At 42.0% G+C, this 18345-nt stretch overlaps 2 protein-coding genes across 9 annotated transcripts in view; both read left to right on the forward strand.

Moving 5' to 3' along the window:
- The window catches only part of LOC134619166 (forkhead box protein J3-like), a 67282-nt gene extending 60870 nt beyond the window's left edge, over positions 1-6412 (forward strand). For 5 of the 7 annotated variants that reach the window (XM_063464938.1, XM_063464933.1, XM_063464932.1 and 2 more), the window contains 3 exons: positions 1572-1844; positions 2585-2713; positions 4245-6412. In XM_063464938.1, the coding sequence (XP_063321008.1) occupies positions 1572-1844; positions 2585-2713; positions 4245-4363 (521 nt within the window). In that variant the 3' untranslated portion in view covers positions 4364-6412. The remainder of the gene's footprint in view (positions 1-1571; positions 1845-2584; positions 2714-4244) is intronic. The other 2 variants (XM_063464937.1, XM_063464939.1) reach the window with 1 other exon arrangement.
- A 939-nt stretch (positions 6413-7351) lies between these two features.
- On the forward strand, positions 7352-17878 carry si:ch211-156j16.1 (uncharacterized protein LOC564557 homolog). Of its 2 annotated transcripts, none has more exons than XM_063465342.1 (4): positions 7352-7833; positions 14710-15171; positions 15286-15394; positions 16378-17878. In XM_063465342.1, exons 1-4 carry the CDS (start codon positions 7770-7772, stop codon positions 16382-16384), a joined length of 642 nt encoding a protein of 213 aa, XP_063321412.1. In that variant the 5' UTR covers positions 7352-7769; the 3' UTR covers positions 16385-17878. The 2 variants fall into 2 exon arrangements, with proteins under 2 accessions (XP_063321412.1, XP_063321413.1); XM_063465343.1 differs by having other exon boundaries at positions 7354-7833; positions 14710-15144.
- Positions 17879-18345: the final 467 nt, after the last annotated feature.

The raw sequence follows: 18345 nt of genomic DNA on the forward strand, positions 1-18345 counted from the left end.
GCTTCTGACACAGTTGTAAAAATGTACTTCTAAAGCTTTTAAGGCTTAAGGGGAACAGTATGATAGCTGGTATACACTGATCAGGTCTAACATTATGACCTTCACTACCAACATGCATCGGCGAGCTTTGGCCACCAATGACCCTGTCGCTGGTTCACCTTGGACCCCTTTGATAGATACTGACCACTGCAGACCAGGAACACTCCACAAGAGCTGCAGTGTTGGAGAAGATCTGACGCATGTCAAACTCACTCAAATCCTTACATGCGCCCATTTTTCCTTCTAACACATCAACTTTGAGGACAAAATGTTCACTTGCTCCCTGATATCTCCCACCCACTAACAGTGGGTTAGTGATGATGAAAAAAGAATGAGTGTAACCTCCCCTGTCAGTGGTGTAGATGGTAAATGGTAAATTTGTATAGCGCTTTACTTAGTCCCTATGGACCCCAAAACACTTTACACTACATTCAGTCATCCACCCATTCACATACACACACTGGTGATGGCAAGCTACATTGTAGCCACAGCTGCCCTGGGGCGCACTAACAGAGGGTTAGGGACACTGGTACCACCAGGCCCTCTGACCACCACCAGTAGGCAACAGGTGAAGTGTCTTGCCCAAGGACACAACGACCAAGACTGTCGGAGCCGGGGCTCGAACCTGCAACCTTCCGATTACAAGACGGACTGCCAACTCTTGAGCCAAAATCGCCCTATATGAAAGGTGTGATCACCCCTGCAAGATCAATTTCTTGTGCATCTGTACCATCTGTACCGACGCGTCTTCTTCTTCTTTTGGATTACTCTATAGAAGTCCCGTTATGAGCCCTGTACCTGTGCCTCTGTGATGATCCGGTGTGTCAGGCTGGAAATCATTTGACTTTTTTTTTATTCATGCAAAATTTGAAAATGCATGCTGTGATTTTTTTTCCTGCAGGTGCGACTACAATTGAGCCTGTCTGTTCATTCTATAAACATATTCCTAATTTATTAGATAAAACACCAAGGGAATTACACTACATCACAAAAAAATACAATTTACTCGACTTTGATAAGCACTGATGCATGCCTGATGTTTAAAATTATTCATTAGTCAATCACCACCCACTTAGAGGATGTCGGATATTTCTTGGCAGTGGAAGTGCTGCTAGGAAGAAAGCATCTATTAGAGAACAGCAACGTTTGGTCTGCTTTTTCAGTAAAGTAGTGAAGGAAGTGAAATTTTTGTACCCACAGAAATGAGAGACTCGTTTTTGCCGTGTTTAAAAAAAAATCACAGGAACCAGTGCTGGCCGTGCATCCTTTATATTTAGCATATTGATTTAATTTAATAATAGGTTTTCTCTTATATCGTTTCGTTTTCTGTTTTTTGTTTGTTTGTTTTTTTCCTGTCTGGCAGAATAAGCTGAACAAATGCAAATTAACAGCTCGGTAACTCGTGCATTAATTTACCTGTAAAAAACCAAATCAAAACAATAAAATAAAGTACATGAAACGATGTCACATCTTGAAGCAGTAAAAGCTCTGGTGCGTGGCAGTCACAGCACTTTGCTTCCTCTCTCTGTCAGGTCTGAAGGAGAGCATGCGACAGGCGGAGCTCAGCAACTGGTCTCTTGATGCTGCCCAGATGGCTGACCTGTGTTCCTCCATTAACCAATTCTTCATGGCGACGGGGGTCATCCCCCCTCAGGGCGCCACCCACCCACAACCTCAGGTCCAACATCCAGCGCCGCCATCCGCTCCTCAACACCCGGCTCAGCCGCACGGGGCCATGCATCCAAAGCCCAGCCATCACAATCAGCATGGGCAACACAACCCACATAATCAACACATCAGCACAGGTCAGTCTGCCGGGCCAAGGATCCTGTACTATAAGGATAGCAGTATATTAGATTGTTGCATCTGGGACCAGAGGCTGAGATTTCTGCTAGTAACCAGCTTAGACCTGGAAAGTAATGGGAAACAAGTCGGCTGCTTTATATGTGCACAGGGCTTTACACACATGCACACATGGCAGCATCGTACTCTGGACTGCTGTTCTTTAATATTAATAGTGAGTATTTAATTATTAACACTGCAGTATCCTGTTAAAAAAACAAACATTAAAATAAAATGCTGTTATTTATTTTTATCTGTTGACTCCACTCATGTGTCAGAAGAAAAGAAAAGTGTGAAAAAAAGTATGTGAACTTAAAATAACATATGGAACCCCAAAAAACTCTCCATTAGCAAAATAATGGTTTCTGCTGTTAGTTGATGGGATGGAGGCAGGAGCTCAGCTGACTTCCAGTCTCTCCGCTTGCTGTGTCATTGTTGGCTCGTTGTCTATTTACAGCGAAATTATGGAGGCTGTCAGTTTAATGGCAACTGAAGTAAAGATATGAAGATGGGGGAATATTTCACCAGAGGGAAATCCACTGAGTGGCAGCAGAATCTATTGGATTTCTCTGGCTTAGCATAAAACGATAATAAAATTGTGTGCGCCCATGATAACAGCTTGTGTTCTGCAAAGACGAGTAGTGTGAAAGCCGGGATACTAATCTGACAGTTAGTCATTGCCCTTTTGTCTATTCTCCCACAGGGAACATGTACATGGACTCGAGACAAAACCTTTCTTCTCTGATGGGCCCACCAGGATATCCTCACATGCCTCCCATGAGCAACACTGCTCCCACCATGACAGGTGACTCTCCCATCGCTCTCTTAACAGGTCAGGAGGAGCCTGGAGAAATACATGGTGTATATACAGGCTTACACAGAGGCAGTGTGTGTGTGTGTGTGTGTGTCTGTTTGTGTGTGTGTGTGTGTGTGTGTGTGTGTGTGTGTGTGTGTGTGTGTGTGTGTGTGTGTGTGAGCAAGAGAGAGATAGAGATTTTTGGCAATAGGACACTTTAAACTGGATAACACACTTCTCATTGATTAAATGGGGAAGCTTGAACTAAAGTTAAATGTTGTATTTCTCTTCATAAAGTTAGGAGATAGAATTAAAAAAATACATATAAATCAGCCAATCACAGATCAGCAACTCAATACAACCTGCTGAAGTTTAAACTGAGCACCGGAAATGGAGGAGAAAGGTGATTTAGGTGACTTTGGATGTGGCGTGGTTGTTGATGAGGATCTCCTGATCTTTTGGGATGTTCCCATGAAACCATCTTGAGAGTTTACAGAGGATGGTCTGATAAAGAAAAGAATATCCAGTGAGCTCTGTCTATCCCTTGGTCATACCAGAGGAGAATGGTCTGACTGCTTCAAGCTGATAGGAAGGCAACAGTAACTTAAATAACCACTCGTTACAACCAAGTTTTGCATCTCTGAGGGCACAGCAAGAGATGACCACAGCAGTTCCCACTCCTATATGTCCTATAATGAGTTTTTTTCTGGAACAATTGGATGGTCAAAATCGATCCATCCTGCCTTGTATCAGTGGTAGGGGCTGGTGGTGATGGAGTGCATTAGTGTTCGGGATATTTTATTGGCATACTTTGTGAATCTTAGCAACAAGTGAGCATCATTTTATCACCATAGTCTTCCTAACTGATTTCTTGAATGTGACCATGAGCTCACTGTACTTAAACGGATGTGCAGCTGCAGGATTTGAAGCAACTGTGTGATGCTATCGTGTCACTTTGGACCAGAATCTATGAGGAATGTTTCCAGCACCTTGTTGAGTCCATGCCACAAAGAATTAAGCCAGCTCTGAAGGCAGAAGGTGGTCTAACCGAGTACTAATAGATATACCTAATGAAGTGAACCAGTAGAAAAACTGGTATAAATTTTCTTTAATTCCCCAGAAAATGATCCGTTTGTAGCTCAGAATATTGTTGCGAAGGCACTTAATGCAGCACAATATGCTGCCACACACTGAAGTATCTCGTCATAAAGTTGCATTAACACCTCTGTGATACATTAATTTCATAATTTTCTTAAGATACACTGAAGGTTTTTATAGTATCCAATATGCATTTTAGTTTCAAAGTAACCATTAAAATTCATTGCAGTGACTCACTAATATGAGTCACCATGTCATGATCACCTGTTATTTAGGACACTTTATGTGGATGACAACTTAAGACGTGGTGTAATGTGCTGACAGTATATTTCTCTGTTTTTGACTTTTTCTGGTTTTTCCAATATTTTAGCTCTGTTTTAGACACTTTTAGTTTCAGCTGTTCTTTGTCCTACTCACATATTTCAAAAGAAATAATTCAGATGTAATTATCATCTTCTTATATATCCAGGTCATCACAGCCAGCTGAGCCAGCAACAACACACGCTGCCTCCGGGACACTTTCAGGTGAGGCGCATGCTCGCTGCCGACGACATCCAGGATGACTTTGACTGGGACTCCATCGTCTAGACTGAGCCGTCAGTCAAAGGGAGCGACGAAGGAAAAGACTTGAAATTAATAAGGAGATGCAGGCAAAGTGTGATGATAGTGACATAAGGTACGAAACTGGCTGACCTGCTCCTTTCGCCTGTGTGACAAAACAGAAGACAATCCAACAGAAAACAAGATGGGAAGTGATTTTTCTAAACACGCTGGCCTTTTTTTTCTGATAAAAGTGGTCTATTAAATCTAAAGACAATCATGGAAAAATGGAGATGGGACAGACTGAGACTGTGTCGAACGAAGCCAAGACGTAAACACGTTTCGTCCAAAGCGACAGAGCTCCGAATCTCTCCGAATTGTCTCTCGTTGTGTCCCCGTTGTGCCAACAGGGTTGCAAGTCGCCAAAGTGTTGTCAGTTCTTCTTTGAATTGCTTTCTTTCTCTTAAATGTGCATCCCGCTGCAGCTTGTGTCCCGTGATCTACAACGTTTCCCAGCCTGTGACTGGAATGAACAGAAAAGACGTCCTCTCCCCAAACTGTCTTAAGAAAACCATCAAATTTGTTTTATTTTTTGCACACACTGAGCAAATCCAGACATTTCATCCTTTCTTCACTGTAGCATTGCTTTGCTCGTTGTTACTTTACATATGTGGTGAGAAGGATAATAGTTTGGGGACAAAATTAAGGACGTTTCAACCTAAATCATGAGTCGGGGCACCACCTGCTGGTTAAAACAGGTACTTATTGCTTCTATCCATCCATCACAAATTGTTCCTCCTCTATCTTTTTTCTGTCATACAGGACACTAGCTGTAAACTTCTTCTGCCTATTTTATCGCAAAATTGTCATCAGTATGCGCTTTCAACAGCAGGTTAGTGTGTCATGTTCTCAGGGTGTTATGTCCACATATGTCTTCGCACCTCTGCCATTTACATCTCCTAAATGTGAGGTTAACTGTGTGTCGTGTAGTGCTGTCAGTGTTCAAATCCTGTTGGCTAAATGTTAGCGTCGCCCAGGACTCTGGTCAAATGGATAAAAGTCTTCATTTGTCAGCTGTAATAAGCTGAGTAACAGAATGAGCCTTTTAGTAGAGCCAATAAACGTCACTAATCAAAAAGAAAATCAGGCCATCGCGTGACTCAGCATTAACTTATATAGTTTTCAGAGATAAAACTGAAGCGCTGGCAAAAGCGCACATCATTTATGACCCTGCAGATCAGCTCGGTCTTGATTTCTAACATGCCTCATTTGGGAAAATGCGAGCAATTTTTTGCACAGCAACAAGTTTGATAGCATCTAGTCTAAAATAAATGATAACCGGGAACATTTTAATGCTCTTTGTCTAAGTAAAGACCAAACAAGATGCTCGACATCATTTGTTTTGTTTTGCTTTTGTTGTTAATGTTAATTTTGTGTATGTACAGGTGTGTGTATAGTCCTCTCCAGTTTCCTTTAGCTTTATATGGCTCAAAAAAAAAGAAAAGAAAGAAAACACACATGGGAAACAAGTGAATTTCATTGTATTCACACTTTAAGGTCTCCTATTTTCCACGGTGAAATATTAGACCTTAAAGTGCTTTTTTTTTCTTTTTTTTTCCTCTTTTGAAAGATCTCAGTGATTGTTCAGGTGGTCTAAACAAGGTAATGTTTAAAAAAACACAAAAAACAAGATAAATACTCTTTATTATTGCCATTAAATGCTGTATTACCGTGACCAGCATATATATATATATATATCTATATATTTATATATATATAAATATATATATATAAATATATCTTGTATGTCTGCGTGTAATTGTCCTTGTAAATAACAGTATGTCACTTCTCTGTTTGCCCTGGAAAAATGCAGACTGAAAAAAAAAGGAAATGGCAAATGGAGATGGGTATTTTGTTATTTCTCTTCCAGGAGAAACATTATGTACATAGCTTGAGTATAATGTAAATAGGTGATTTAAAGAAGGAAAAAAAAACGTTGGCATTTTTGTGTGTCATAAGTAACCTGTGTATGTACGGCGGTTCAGCGGTTCAAATCTGTTTCAGTGTTTATTAAAATGTCGTTGACCATTTTTACTGCAATAACCTTACATCTGCTGCCGTTATTGTATCAGCTGTTTGCATGTTTGAAGTCTTGAAATAATGCTGTGTGCATGTTGCTGTGCTGTGCAGGAAGATGTGACAGTTGAGATTGGCTTCTGAGTTTTTAGTTTGAGCCTATTTGTGCTGTTTTGGCCCCTGCGGCTTGTTGTCCAACAGGTGTCAGCCTAGCGCCGGGCGACCGTTTGTTTGCCCTCCTCTGCATGTAAACTAGGCAGACCACCCATGCTTGCCTGCGACACACCGTCACACAGTGTTCTAACTGTATTTATGGCCTCTTTTCATTGGAAAGCGGTCCAGAAAGCGCTCTCTCCTCCCGCTGTCTATCAGCCACCCATGTACAACGCCACTTTCTTTATAAATAGAGCAAAACTGATGTTTTAGAAGATCAGCACAAATGAATTCCAGGTGTTTGCTCATATTTATTTAAATCCTGATAAATATTTGACAGGTAGTATCTAGTCAATCCAAAGATTTGGCTCCTAACTCCTGTGATTAAGGATTATTTGAAACAACCCAAACCTCTGTTTACATCTCTTCCATTCATTCATGTGGAAAGTTTGTTGCTTTAGCTTTCTAATTGTAAAAGACAGCCGGTTGCAGTTTAGTGTGCCTGTCTTGTCTAGATAAATAAGTCAAGTGTGTATTTATCTGTATCACCTAGTGCGTGTGTTGGCGTGTGTGAGTGTGTGCATGCTGCTGATATTGCAGGGTTTGCAAACAGGAGTACTGCTCTGGCTGTGGACCAAGAGGTGGTTTACATGGGGCTGGGCCACGAGGGCTCAAACCACCTTACTGCCCCTATCCAGACACCCTCCTCCCAGTCCAACCTGCCCCTTGCTCCTCAGCCCGCCCAGCCCACCGCCACCACAACCAGTACCAGCACCCCTCCTCCACTCTCAGCCACTCACATGCACCCTCTTTTCTCTCTCCTTCCTGCCGTGTGCCATTCCTCCCTCTCTCTCTCTCTTGCTCTCTCTCTCTCTCTCTCTCCGCACTCACCCAAAGTGGCCAGATCTCTCCTCTCTTTTCTCTTGTCCTGTCTGCATCCCTCCACCACTCTTTCTTTCTCTTCCTCCACAGCGACCAGCCCGAGTCTGTTCACATTCACCTCCACAAGTTGAAAGGATCTCAGCCCACCGCTTTCCCAAACTTCCTCCGGCCAAAGACTTTATTTTCATTCTTGACCTTTTTTGGGTCCCTCAACATTTTACTACCGTAGACACCGGTTGGTGTGTGTCTGGTGTGTGTTACGTCTCCGGTGTTGTGCCCCTGGGGACGTCTCTGTGGGTTTTGACTGGCGAGAAGAGCAGAGAAGAGGTTTTTTTTTGACACAATGAAAGTTCAGCTGCTGCTCCTGTCGGCCCTTGTTGGCCTTTTGTGCGCCTTCACAAGTGCAAGTAAGTGAACTCTCAGCTATCACCATCCTACTGTTAGCACACTGTGTCCTCTCTCTCTCCCTCTGCCTCCATGTGCCCTCACCACACTACTCTTTGTCTGCTTTAATCCCTGCCGATTGAACAATAACACTTTGCAGGCTGGATTCAAATGGGGGGAAATGGTCCAGGTTTCATTTGTATTCATTAATAAGTTAATGCAATTGTTTGTTTACACGCAAATACACAAGTGTTAAACACGTACTCACATCTTAAATCCTTTTTGTGTAATATCTAAGAATATTTTTTCTAGCATCTGCGGTTAATCCACCAAACTTGGCCAAAGATCAGTGATTGGAAAAGCGAAGGTGTTAATTTAAGAAAGAGGGATCAGCTCATATGAATGCTCCGTGTTCATTTTAACAAATTACCTCATCCTGCTTTGCTGTATTTTTCCCTCGCTGTCACTCTGTTGTCTCCTTTTTTTTTTTTTGCAAGCATGGGGGGGAAAAATATATGATGTAATAGCAAGAAGCTCTGGTGCCTCATGTCTGTAGTTTTCTTGGCACAGCCAAAAGAGAAGAAAGCAATATCCTTTGGAAGCGTCCCAAAAACTGTGGTCATGTGCAGGGGGGGGGGGGGGCTGTAAACTGTAACATACACCGTACATATTTATCCGACAGCCTATCCTCTGCTTCCTCTCGTTTTACTCCTGATTCTCCTATTTCTCTCTCGCTGCACTTGATTTTGTTTTCTCCTTTTTCCCTCTGTTTTTTTCCTCCCCCCTTCATCTGTGCTTTGTCTCGAGTCGTTCTCACAGCATGTATCATTTAACTTTCTGTCTTTCTTTGCCTTGCTTTCTTCTTTTGCCTTGACCAGCCACTCTCTGCCCAGTGGTTGTGGCTGAAGCCTGAGGAAAGTGCAGGGCAGGGCAGGGCCGTTTTGTGTCTATGTGGGTGTATTAATAGTGGGAGGCTCTATATTTAAGAGGGTCATATGGATGAGAGAGGAGCAAGAGACGTGATGAACTTTGAGAGCTGCCCCACCCTCTTTTACCCGTGTGTTGTTAGCATGTGCAGCACACCAGCCCTTGGCATTTACCCATCTTTGGTGGGGTTGCAAACTTTACCACTTAAAATATCCCCTTCCTTCTCCACCCCCAACCACCACCGTCTCTTAACAGCCCTTCAGCTTTCTCAAGCTCTCTCTCTTCCAGGTTCATGAGTGTAACCCTCAGATTTGGGGGAACACAGGATGCACAAAAAGCGATGGGTCTATTGTTACACGACAAGCTTTTCCTGGTCTGTGTGTCTGTCCCGTTTTATGGCGGGGTTTGCTTCTTCTTTTTCTTAACTGAGGAAGAAACCACTGAAGTTTTCGAAAAGTCTTCCCTGTTCTTGTTAAGAAAACAAAGGAAATCAGTCATTCCCCACTCATACCTCACAAATGGAGCCTTTCTAACTCCCATCTTCATCCTGTACAATCATCCACCACCGCCCTCTCGCTGCTACTCCCCCCGCCCCTCCCCTCGTCTCCTTCTTATAATGAGTTTTGTCTGCAGTTGCTTGGCCAGTAACATCCCATTCACATCTGGCCGCCGAAGGAAGAGGTTAATGCCCTTTGTCCGAGCCCGCTTGAAGAAATGACCCAAATGTTGCGCTCCTGTTCCAAGTATGAGACACACGCGCGTAAAGAAAGACCACGAGGTCCGAGAACTTCTCACACCAACTGAATCTAATTAGGAGAAGAAAAAATGTTAAAAATAAAAATAAAAATTATCCCGCCATACTTCCAAAAATTTCCCTAAGGAGAAAGATTAATCTGTTTAAGGAAAGGGGAGGTGGAGACTGTTTTATCCCAGACCAAGCCCTTATCCTGACGAAACTGAGACAGTAGCAGCTCCAAAAAGATTAGAAAAAACACCAAGATTTATGTGCATATCCTCAACAAGTAAAAAGGCACAAATGCCAGCCTTGCACTTCCTCTGTGAGACATGGAGAACATGAGAAAGGAAATAAAAGCCTGGATGTTCAGCATGATAATGCACCGTAACTTGTTTATTTGTGTTCCCTTCCATAGCGTTTAACATCACGCCTGTTCCGGTTCATTATGCTGTGGCAATGTAGTGAGAAACTGTAATGCCCGAGATTAAAGGCCAACTTGATGTTGTGCCAATTTCTGCCCCTGGTGATAGAGTCCAGATGGGACCTGCTGCATGTCTTTTTTATCTGAGTTAGAGTGGGAGGAGAAAAACACGAGTGGCTATAAAATGAATGTGGACACGCATTCAACGCACATTGTGTTGCATCTGCGATAAGGCCGGCTGAGAATATTCCACTCTTGCTTCAAAAAGTCCCCAGCGTGCACTGCGTGGCACGGCCCGGTGTTTTTAGAGATGACTCCCACTAGTTTAGCAGGGGAGTGTACGTCATGTGACATCTCATGTTGGTGTGGCGAGATGGGGAGGGCGTCTGTATCGCTCACATTTTGCTCCCTAAACACCACGAAAAAACATTCCTGAGATCCAAAGATGAACACACTCCCTCACATCTCGTGCACAGGACTGTGAATTATCATCTTACGTGCACGCGCGCACACACGTGCATGCAGTGGGCTTCAGTGACAGCTAATTGTGATAATAATGAATGGAAGCCTGTACTCCCACCTTTGCTGTCTCTGGCTGTATATTATTGTATCCCTCCATCACTCTTTCACTCTCTCCAGAGTGTTTTTTCGCTTTAATTTATATCAGTAAGGAGTGAACTTCCCCCCTCCATTTCTTTCTCACCTCATTTTGACCAATTCCTTTACAGCTTTTCACTCAGCCCTTTTCTTCACCTCGCCCTCCCTTTCCTGTTTTTTTATTTTCTGCGTCACTTACAGTTTTTTAGGGGAAATTGTGGGAACAAAATACCATGGTGGACCAAAATAATTTATTAATGTATTAATGTAAGCTTGTGTTTTACTAAGTAATAATTGTATTTATTTTTTTTTTACTCTACGTTAACCCTTTAATGCACAAGTTCACATACATGCACACAAACACAGGCGGAATGTTAACCCTCACTGGGTGAATGAAGGTTTTCGGGGCGTTGGATGATGTTTCAAGCATGCTTGACATGAAAACCGATGCAATGATGAAGAAGGCTTGAAAAGAAAAGAAAACTGCTTCCAAAAAAATTTAGTTATGTAATGAAAACTAACTGGAGTTATTTTTTTGACCTTAAAATTTTAATTATATATAGATTGAAGAAATATCCTTAGTTTAACTCTTTGTCAGTTTGGTAAAATTTGTTATTACAGCTTGTCTGATGAGGGGCTGATGGAGGTGTTTTTCGAGGGTTTGGATGTTTACAAGACTGTGAGTCAACTGCTTTCAAAAAGTTCTGTTTTAAAGTAATACCTATAATGATTTGCAGAAACTCTGCCACTGGCATATGCCCTCCACACAACAATAAAAACCGACTAAAACTGACCCTGAAAGTAATAAAAACGAAACTAAAAGTAAACATGTTCAGAATGATAAACACTGAACTGAAATAAGCAGAGCAGCTCTGGAAACTAACTGAAACTTAACTAAATTAAAAAGAAAAAAAGTCCAAAATAAATCAAAAACTGAAACTCGTGAGAAAAAGCAAAGCTTCCAACTTTGCAGTCATCGTTTAACTGACTGAGAGTCAGACTAAAACTAGTTGTAGAAACTGTAGCAGCGTCAGGCTTCCTTTTTCTAGGTCTGTCCATTTGCCCCCTGAGGATGAACACAAGCTCACCTATGTGCTGCACACACGCAGTACATACACGGGGTACATCTTGCTGTAAGCAGACACGCCATGTTCACAGTGAAATCAAGCACTCTGGACGGGACACGGGGTGCTCCCTGGCGTCTCACATTTGCAACATGCCATTCCCCCAGAGCTCCCCCTCCACCCTTGCTGCTTTCCCCCTCCCTTTCTCTCCCTCCTCTTTCTCTCCAAGGATTCAGCCTTCTCAGCGGTTTCATCAGCAACAAACCTATCCTCAGGGAGTCTGGTTTATGAAGATGACGATAGGGAAGAAGTAGATTAAAAGGAGAGGAGGGGAGAGTGTATGTAAGCCGTTAAAAGTCACTGTGTTACTCACTAATGCAGCTGCATTAACCCAGAAGGGCTAGCACGGTGGGGAGGAAATACTACTCAGAGCTAATTGTGGGAACTGTACACATAATGAAACAATTGGTAGTGGAGAATGATGGAGTGATTACACGTAGCATAGAGCCACGCTCAGTGGAGCACAGACCATTTTATCATCGCTTACAGACGTTCCAAACAAACAGTCTGAGTCGCCATTAGTAAACCCCCTTCTCAATAGTCTTCCTCAGTGGGAGCAAATGTTTTGTTATATTTACCCCCGCCTGTTGCTAATGAACACACCAGGCAGCACAGTGCTGCACCGGTTGGTAGACTAACCCCAGCCATTCAAGAGTTATTTTTACCCTGGGTAAAGCATTCTCTATTATTTCAGGTATTTAGAAGAACCGGACAAAAACGGAGATGGAGAGAGCATGATGTCAGGAGCTAAGTTTGGAAGACTCGCACAGAAGCTCATTTTTGCTCACTGCAGTAAGGAGGCTTTGTGCGATGAATAGCTTTAAATCGGGGGTTTTTTCCAAAGAAAAAGGCGCAACTTCAGGCCAGCAGCTTGTCAGTGGAAAGTTAGACGCAGACTGTAATTTTGGTGCCACGCTGAAATCTACCTCCTTAATTTTGAAACAGTGCTGTCCAGGCTAGAGTTTCAGTTGTGGCTGGGAGGATGTTGAACGTGGGGAGATGGAGCTCGGGTTATTGGTGGGAAATGATCATGTTGAGCCCAGGCCGACTCGTGGTCCAGACCCTCATGAAAGAGGCAAAATAAACGCTAAATACATGTTTTTACAGTTAGGACAAAATAAGAGCCTACCATGACACACAGATGGTCTTCTGAGCTGTGACAAAGTGCGTTTTAGATATTAAACATCAGTCAAGAAAACGTATGAAACTACAGAAATACAACGACAGAAAAACAAATGAACTCAGATGTTTTAAACTGCATATCGTCTTTTTTTTTTACCTTTTCAAAGAAACTTTCATGCTTTCTCCCTGTGACCCCGCCCTCCTGTGACTGCACGGATTAAGTGTCTGATGGTTAACAAGCCTGCCTGCGCTCTGCTTACACATGCGGCAGTGGCTCCCTCCACAGGAAATAAGTCAGAGCATGTGGCATGCAAGTTCGCAAACACGAGGCCCTGAAGACAGGATAGAGGGATGGGGAGGGGGAACAGAGGGAGGATGCATATTATATGAAGTCAGTGGGTGGGGTGCGCATGCTGATACAGCGCTGATGATGGGAGAACCTGTATGAGACAGACGAGGAGTGTGAGAGGGGGGAAAGGTCAAGTAATGACATCATGTTGTGAGTGAAGAGTCTAAACATTAACGCTGTTTATTTTTCACATTTTCACCCATCCCCACAGACTCAAGCAGATCTATTGTCCGTTTATTCACTGATATTGGTATAAACTTCGCATTCAGAGTCGCAACGATAAAGTTTGTCATTGTCTTAGACCGTGTTTTTTTTTTCTTTTTTTCCAGCGGGTAACAATGACTTAGATAAAGTGAAAGGCCACAGATAGGACGATTGAACTGAAACATTGCTGAATTATGCAATAAACAAGAATTTGGTTGAAACGACAATAGCCCAAAGTTCTTTCATACTTCCACAGCATGAACATGCCAATCAACCGTGCTCTGAAGTTGCAAAGAAAACAGAGCTTAAACAAATAACATTTAATGTCCACTTTTAAATGAGCTGTCATCTTGCCGAGTGTTGGATATGTACTAATGCACAGGTTAATGATGAAGGTATTATGACATAAATACCAATATGTTGGTATCTACATTTATAATCGGGCAGTAAATGAAAGCAAGTGACGGGAGAAACACCCTTCAACCATGAGTGTTGATGTTGCACGGTTTGTCCATCAGAGGGCATTCTTCAACTTCCCTTTTGCGCCCCATGTTTGGTACGCACAACCAGCTGATCCACGTAGTCTGTCAGAGCGTAAACGAGTAATTTATTCAACTTACTGAAACTGTAAAACAAGATTATTTTTCAACTGAATTGTGATATTATCTTAGTAAGCACTCTTAAATAACGGCAGATAATGAATGTTAGGGAAACCTGCTTATGTTTTGTGTGTGTCTTCTCAAAGAAAGAAACATTGGCTGGAGTTTTTAAATGATCAAATATCAGTATCAGTCTCAAAAATGTGTCAGGGTTCTTTTAAGTACACGCTCACGGTTTTAAAATCACCCATTCTGAATTTTTAATGCTAGGGTCCATCAGGCTAATACTTAATGTTAACAAAAGCCAGATGTTTATCTGTCAGTATTCAAAACGACATCTGTAACATGTCGTTTTTCATCACTGAAAAAGTTCGCGATCAGGTGGAATTGCATTAGCAGTACAACCCCAGCACCTGCGTGCATTTTACCCAGCTGCACCAAATACATCCTTTCTTGTTTTTCAAACTTGAACTTACTTTTAACGTAACTTTGGAAAAGATGTTTAACACATACAAAAAAGGTAATGGTTTGCTAAAAATGGTGACATTGAGTCATCCAAATAAAAAAAACAAAAACAAATTATAATTTGATGAGTTTTGAATACTGGGAGATTTTCACAGTTAAATTAAAGAAATCAGCAGAGACATCGATATCACAGGGAGAAAGCCAAAAATGACCCATTGAGAAAGCACTCTGTGATAGTGAAAAAACAAATTTTGATAGATGGAAACCTGTGACCTGGGAGGCTTGGGTTAAACAGCTTTCTGCCTTGAATGTTTGGCCTGCTTGTGATCTTATATTTCTTATTTCCTCCCCCCAGATCCAATTACAGACCCTACAGAACTTTATTCTTCAGCTGTGGCCATTACAGAAGGAGAAGCCACAGCTGGTGTTACTCTAGTGAATAATCCTGTTGTCACCAGTCTTCCTCCATCTGAACCAACAACGGTCCATGTCGAAATTACAACACACGTTTTCAATGACCATACGACTGTGCCTGCGCTTACAACCGAAGCTCGAGCCCAAGTCACTGAAACAGAAGCTCCCAATACACCTACCCAATACACTGAATATACATCTGAGGAGACCCCATCATCCACTGAGCAAGTATTCAGTGAGCCCCAAACAGACGACCTCGCTGAGACAATGGGCCCTACTGGGACAGTGATCCCTGCTGACACAGAGGGCACTGCTGAGAGAGTGGGCCCTGTTGGGACAGAAACCACTGGTCTGATCATTGAGGAGGACACAGAAGGTGAGGAAAGTGTGGGAGAAAGGAGAGGTCAGTTTGAATAGATATAATGGTGACACTTAATAAGTCTAACATACACTTAATAACCATTGCTGTTTAAATATATTAACTATGGATCTAAATGCACTAACTCTCATCTAACAGAGGCCCTGAGCTCTGGACAGATTGTGGGCATTGTAGTCGGCGCCCTGCTGGCAGTGGCCGTCATCACAGCAGTGGTCATTGTTGTCTTGAAGAGGATGGGCGAATACTCGTAAGTAACTCACCACCGCATGTACATAAACACAAAGATTAAATCCATGGCAGTGTTACACAGATGTTGGGCACTGAGTCATCACTGAACCATCCAAGAATGAAGTCACATAGGAAAGAAAAGGTGACTACGAATTCTCCCAAACCAGCATTTCAATCAAAATTGTTCCTGAGCACATCTGAACACAGACGTTCCTTCCTGAAAGTAGATCAAGTCCATATGAAGTGACAGTTTTCTGTCCCCTGTGAACATATGATGATAATTACTGCTAATAATGATGGTGAATTTTTGTGTCACAGGTCTGCAAGGAACAAAAAGCCTGGCAGAAAGCAGAGTGTTATGGTCTTTGTAAAGTTCTCTATTTTACCCCTTCAGCTAATCATTTTAACCCCTCACACACCTATTTACAGCCGTCTTTTTCCCAAGAGCTACTGACAAGGCTCCATAGTTGTTCCTCTGTCTGCTGACATAGAGTCCCATGCTTCTAGGTGGAAAATCCAGCATTCATGGTGACAAGTGGCCTTAAAATGAGCTTGTTTATTGACTTAGTATCGGTCTATGTGGCCCATGGCCGTCAGCTAGAGTGGTTTTGTGTTAACAACTTGATTTGATCCCTAGAAACACAGGGGCTTTGTACATTAGAAACAGGGTTGCTAACCAGAGCAATAGCCATCTGTTGTTGTTTTTTTAATAAGTTAACCAATAATCAGATTTTCTTTAGTTATTGTTCTGTTTGAAATTTAAAAAACAAAAAACAAAAACTTTTTCACAGAAATTGAAAATTGTGTATTTTTTTTTAACTCTCTTCAACTTTTGAAGCTGCGTAATCCATGAATTATGCATAAAACCCAGCTTTGTTCACTATCTAATTTTACTTAACAAGTCCCCCGATGAATTAACTTTAAAATAATATAAACCCTAACTGCCAATCATATAAAAAAATCTTTTCCATCTCTGACTGGATCTCTCTTTGTATCCCACAGACCTTGAGGAAAAAGCCTACAAAGCAGCGGGACCGTGCGAAGTTCTGGAAATTCTGAACTACTGAACTGTGACGTCATTTCTGATTATTAAAAACAAGCACGCAATGCCAGAACTAAGCAAACCTAACCAGCACTCTGGACTGTGTTAACAAAAGCGAGGGGCGAGGGGCACGGGGTGGGGAGGGTGGGGCTTTATTTTTTTTAATGTATATATTGCATGTATGTGAGACAAGAGGGGTACACGAGCCAAAATCCTCACCTGCCCCTGCAAACTTCCTGATCCCGAGGAGCTGTTAAAGAGAACAAAACAAGGTGACAACAGGATGTCAGGAAGAATTTCAGGCTTTTCAAATGCATTTTGTAGAAAAAAGACAAGACAGGGGTAAGTCCTCCACATAAGCGATTTAGTGACTGACTTAGATTAATATCAAGAAAGAAAAATGACATAAAAATTAGAAATACTTACAAATCAAAGACATAAGGAGGCTGGGATTAGGAAAGAAAACAAGAAATACTGTTGCCAATTTTGCTGGATGTATATACAGTGCTAGACAAAGACTATACAGCATTCAGTTACTCATTTTCTCATATGTTGCACTTGCATAGGCTAGGCATTTGATATTATGGAATATGCAGTACACTATGTACAGGCAGCCTTAGGCTATTGTTGTGGCTAAAGCACCCACGAGCACCGGTATAGAGTATGCTGTCATGCAGCCACAGCCCCTAATATGTTGGCCAACTGGATGAAGCTTCTGGCCCTGGTGAGCTCTGAGGGTCATCAGACACGAAAAGACACCCCTCGTTTGCAAGAGTAACGTGACATTCTGCCCAGTTTAACACTTACATATAAAAACCTAATACATATCTGTGAAATTTAGCAGAAGGGTTTGTGCCACTGTCTCTGGTATTCTCTAGCTAGCTAAGAGGATTTTTTTTTTTTTGGAAGTGCATTAAAAATGTGAATTGAATGTACTTTTAAACTGATACCCATTCCAAAACAAACAACTTGGCCCGTTGGCTTATAAAGGCTCGCACTTTTGGTTATCAGACATAGCAGTGACATTGTCTTGACAGTGCTTCTGTTAATACCAGAACAGCCATCCAGTCCTTTCAGTTGACCTGACCCTAGATTGCATGCATAGGATGACAATTTATAATTGCACTTTGTTTTAGTGCAAAGTGTTTGGCAGTTATGCCTTTTTTTTTTTTTTTGCAAGAGTGTGTCACATGGATGTACAAATAATGACGTCTCGGCTTACCCCTGCTTGCTTTAAAAACGTATTTAATATGTGCACTGACTGAGTGGTGTAATATTTAATGAACAAGCTTCAGACACTGCAAATGTTTGCAACGATACGTGTCCCCCGTCCCACCCACCCCTTTTGCTTTGCTGCATATTATCACTTCTGAGTCTTTAATTTGTGCCGTCTGATTCGTTCAAAACGTTTATTTAATTGCAGTGCTTTTGGTCATACTGTTTCAATAAAAAAATTTTAAAACACAATATTTTTTGTACTAAATTATTCTCTAAAAGCTGCCCTTTGTCTTTGGAAAATATCTCTTTTCTGTTTATTGTCCTGTTCGGATCCTATCAGTTACAGATGATCATATAGATGGCTTGAAAACGCCTCCGAGTGAATTTACTCTTTATCAGAGCTTTATCCACTCTTAACTTGGAAAAATACTTGCGACAGTTAAAATCACATGACACTTATTTTCTGTTTCCATGTTCAAAATGCCAACGTTATTAACAACCCTCCCCGGGGGCAGTGTCCAACTGCCCACTGTGATTGGCCCGTTTAAGTAATGCTTCAGATTTTCAAAAAGAAAAAAAAAACAGCCCCTATTAGCAAGCACACAAACAGAACCAAATATGGAGTACCATACGGCCTTGAATCATTGGGTCTGTTGAGTCCTCTGACAGTTAGGTGTGTTTTTTTGTGTCGTGTTGCGGGGCTTTTCATA

Source organism: Pelmatolapia mariae, linkage group LG20 (genome assembly GCF_036321145.2).
Source record: "Pelmatolapia mariae isolate MD_Pm_ZW linkage group LG20, Pm_UMD_F_2, whole genome shotgun sequence".
In the NCBI taxonomy this organism is placed as follows: Eukaryota; Metazoa; Chordata; class Actinopteri; order Cichliformes; family Cichlidae; genus Pelmatolapia; species Pelmatolapia mariae.

Bases quoted from the DNA above. Each gene is read 5' to 3' on its own strand.
- si:ch211-156j16.1 (XM_063465342.1), top strand. From the start codon at position 7,770: ATGAAAGTTCAGCTGCTGCTCCTGTCGGCCCTTGTTGGCCTTTTGTGC. The intron at 7,834-14,709 runs GTAAGTGAACTC...TCCTCCCCCCAG, and splicing joins GTGCGCCTTCACAAGTGCAA to ATCCAATTACAGACCCTACA. The intron at 15,172-15,285 runs GTCAGTTTGAAT...CTCATCTAACAG, and splicing joins AAGTGTGGGAGAAAGGAGAG to AGGCCCTGAGCTCTGGACAG.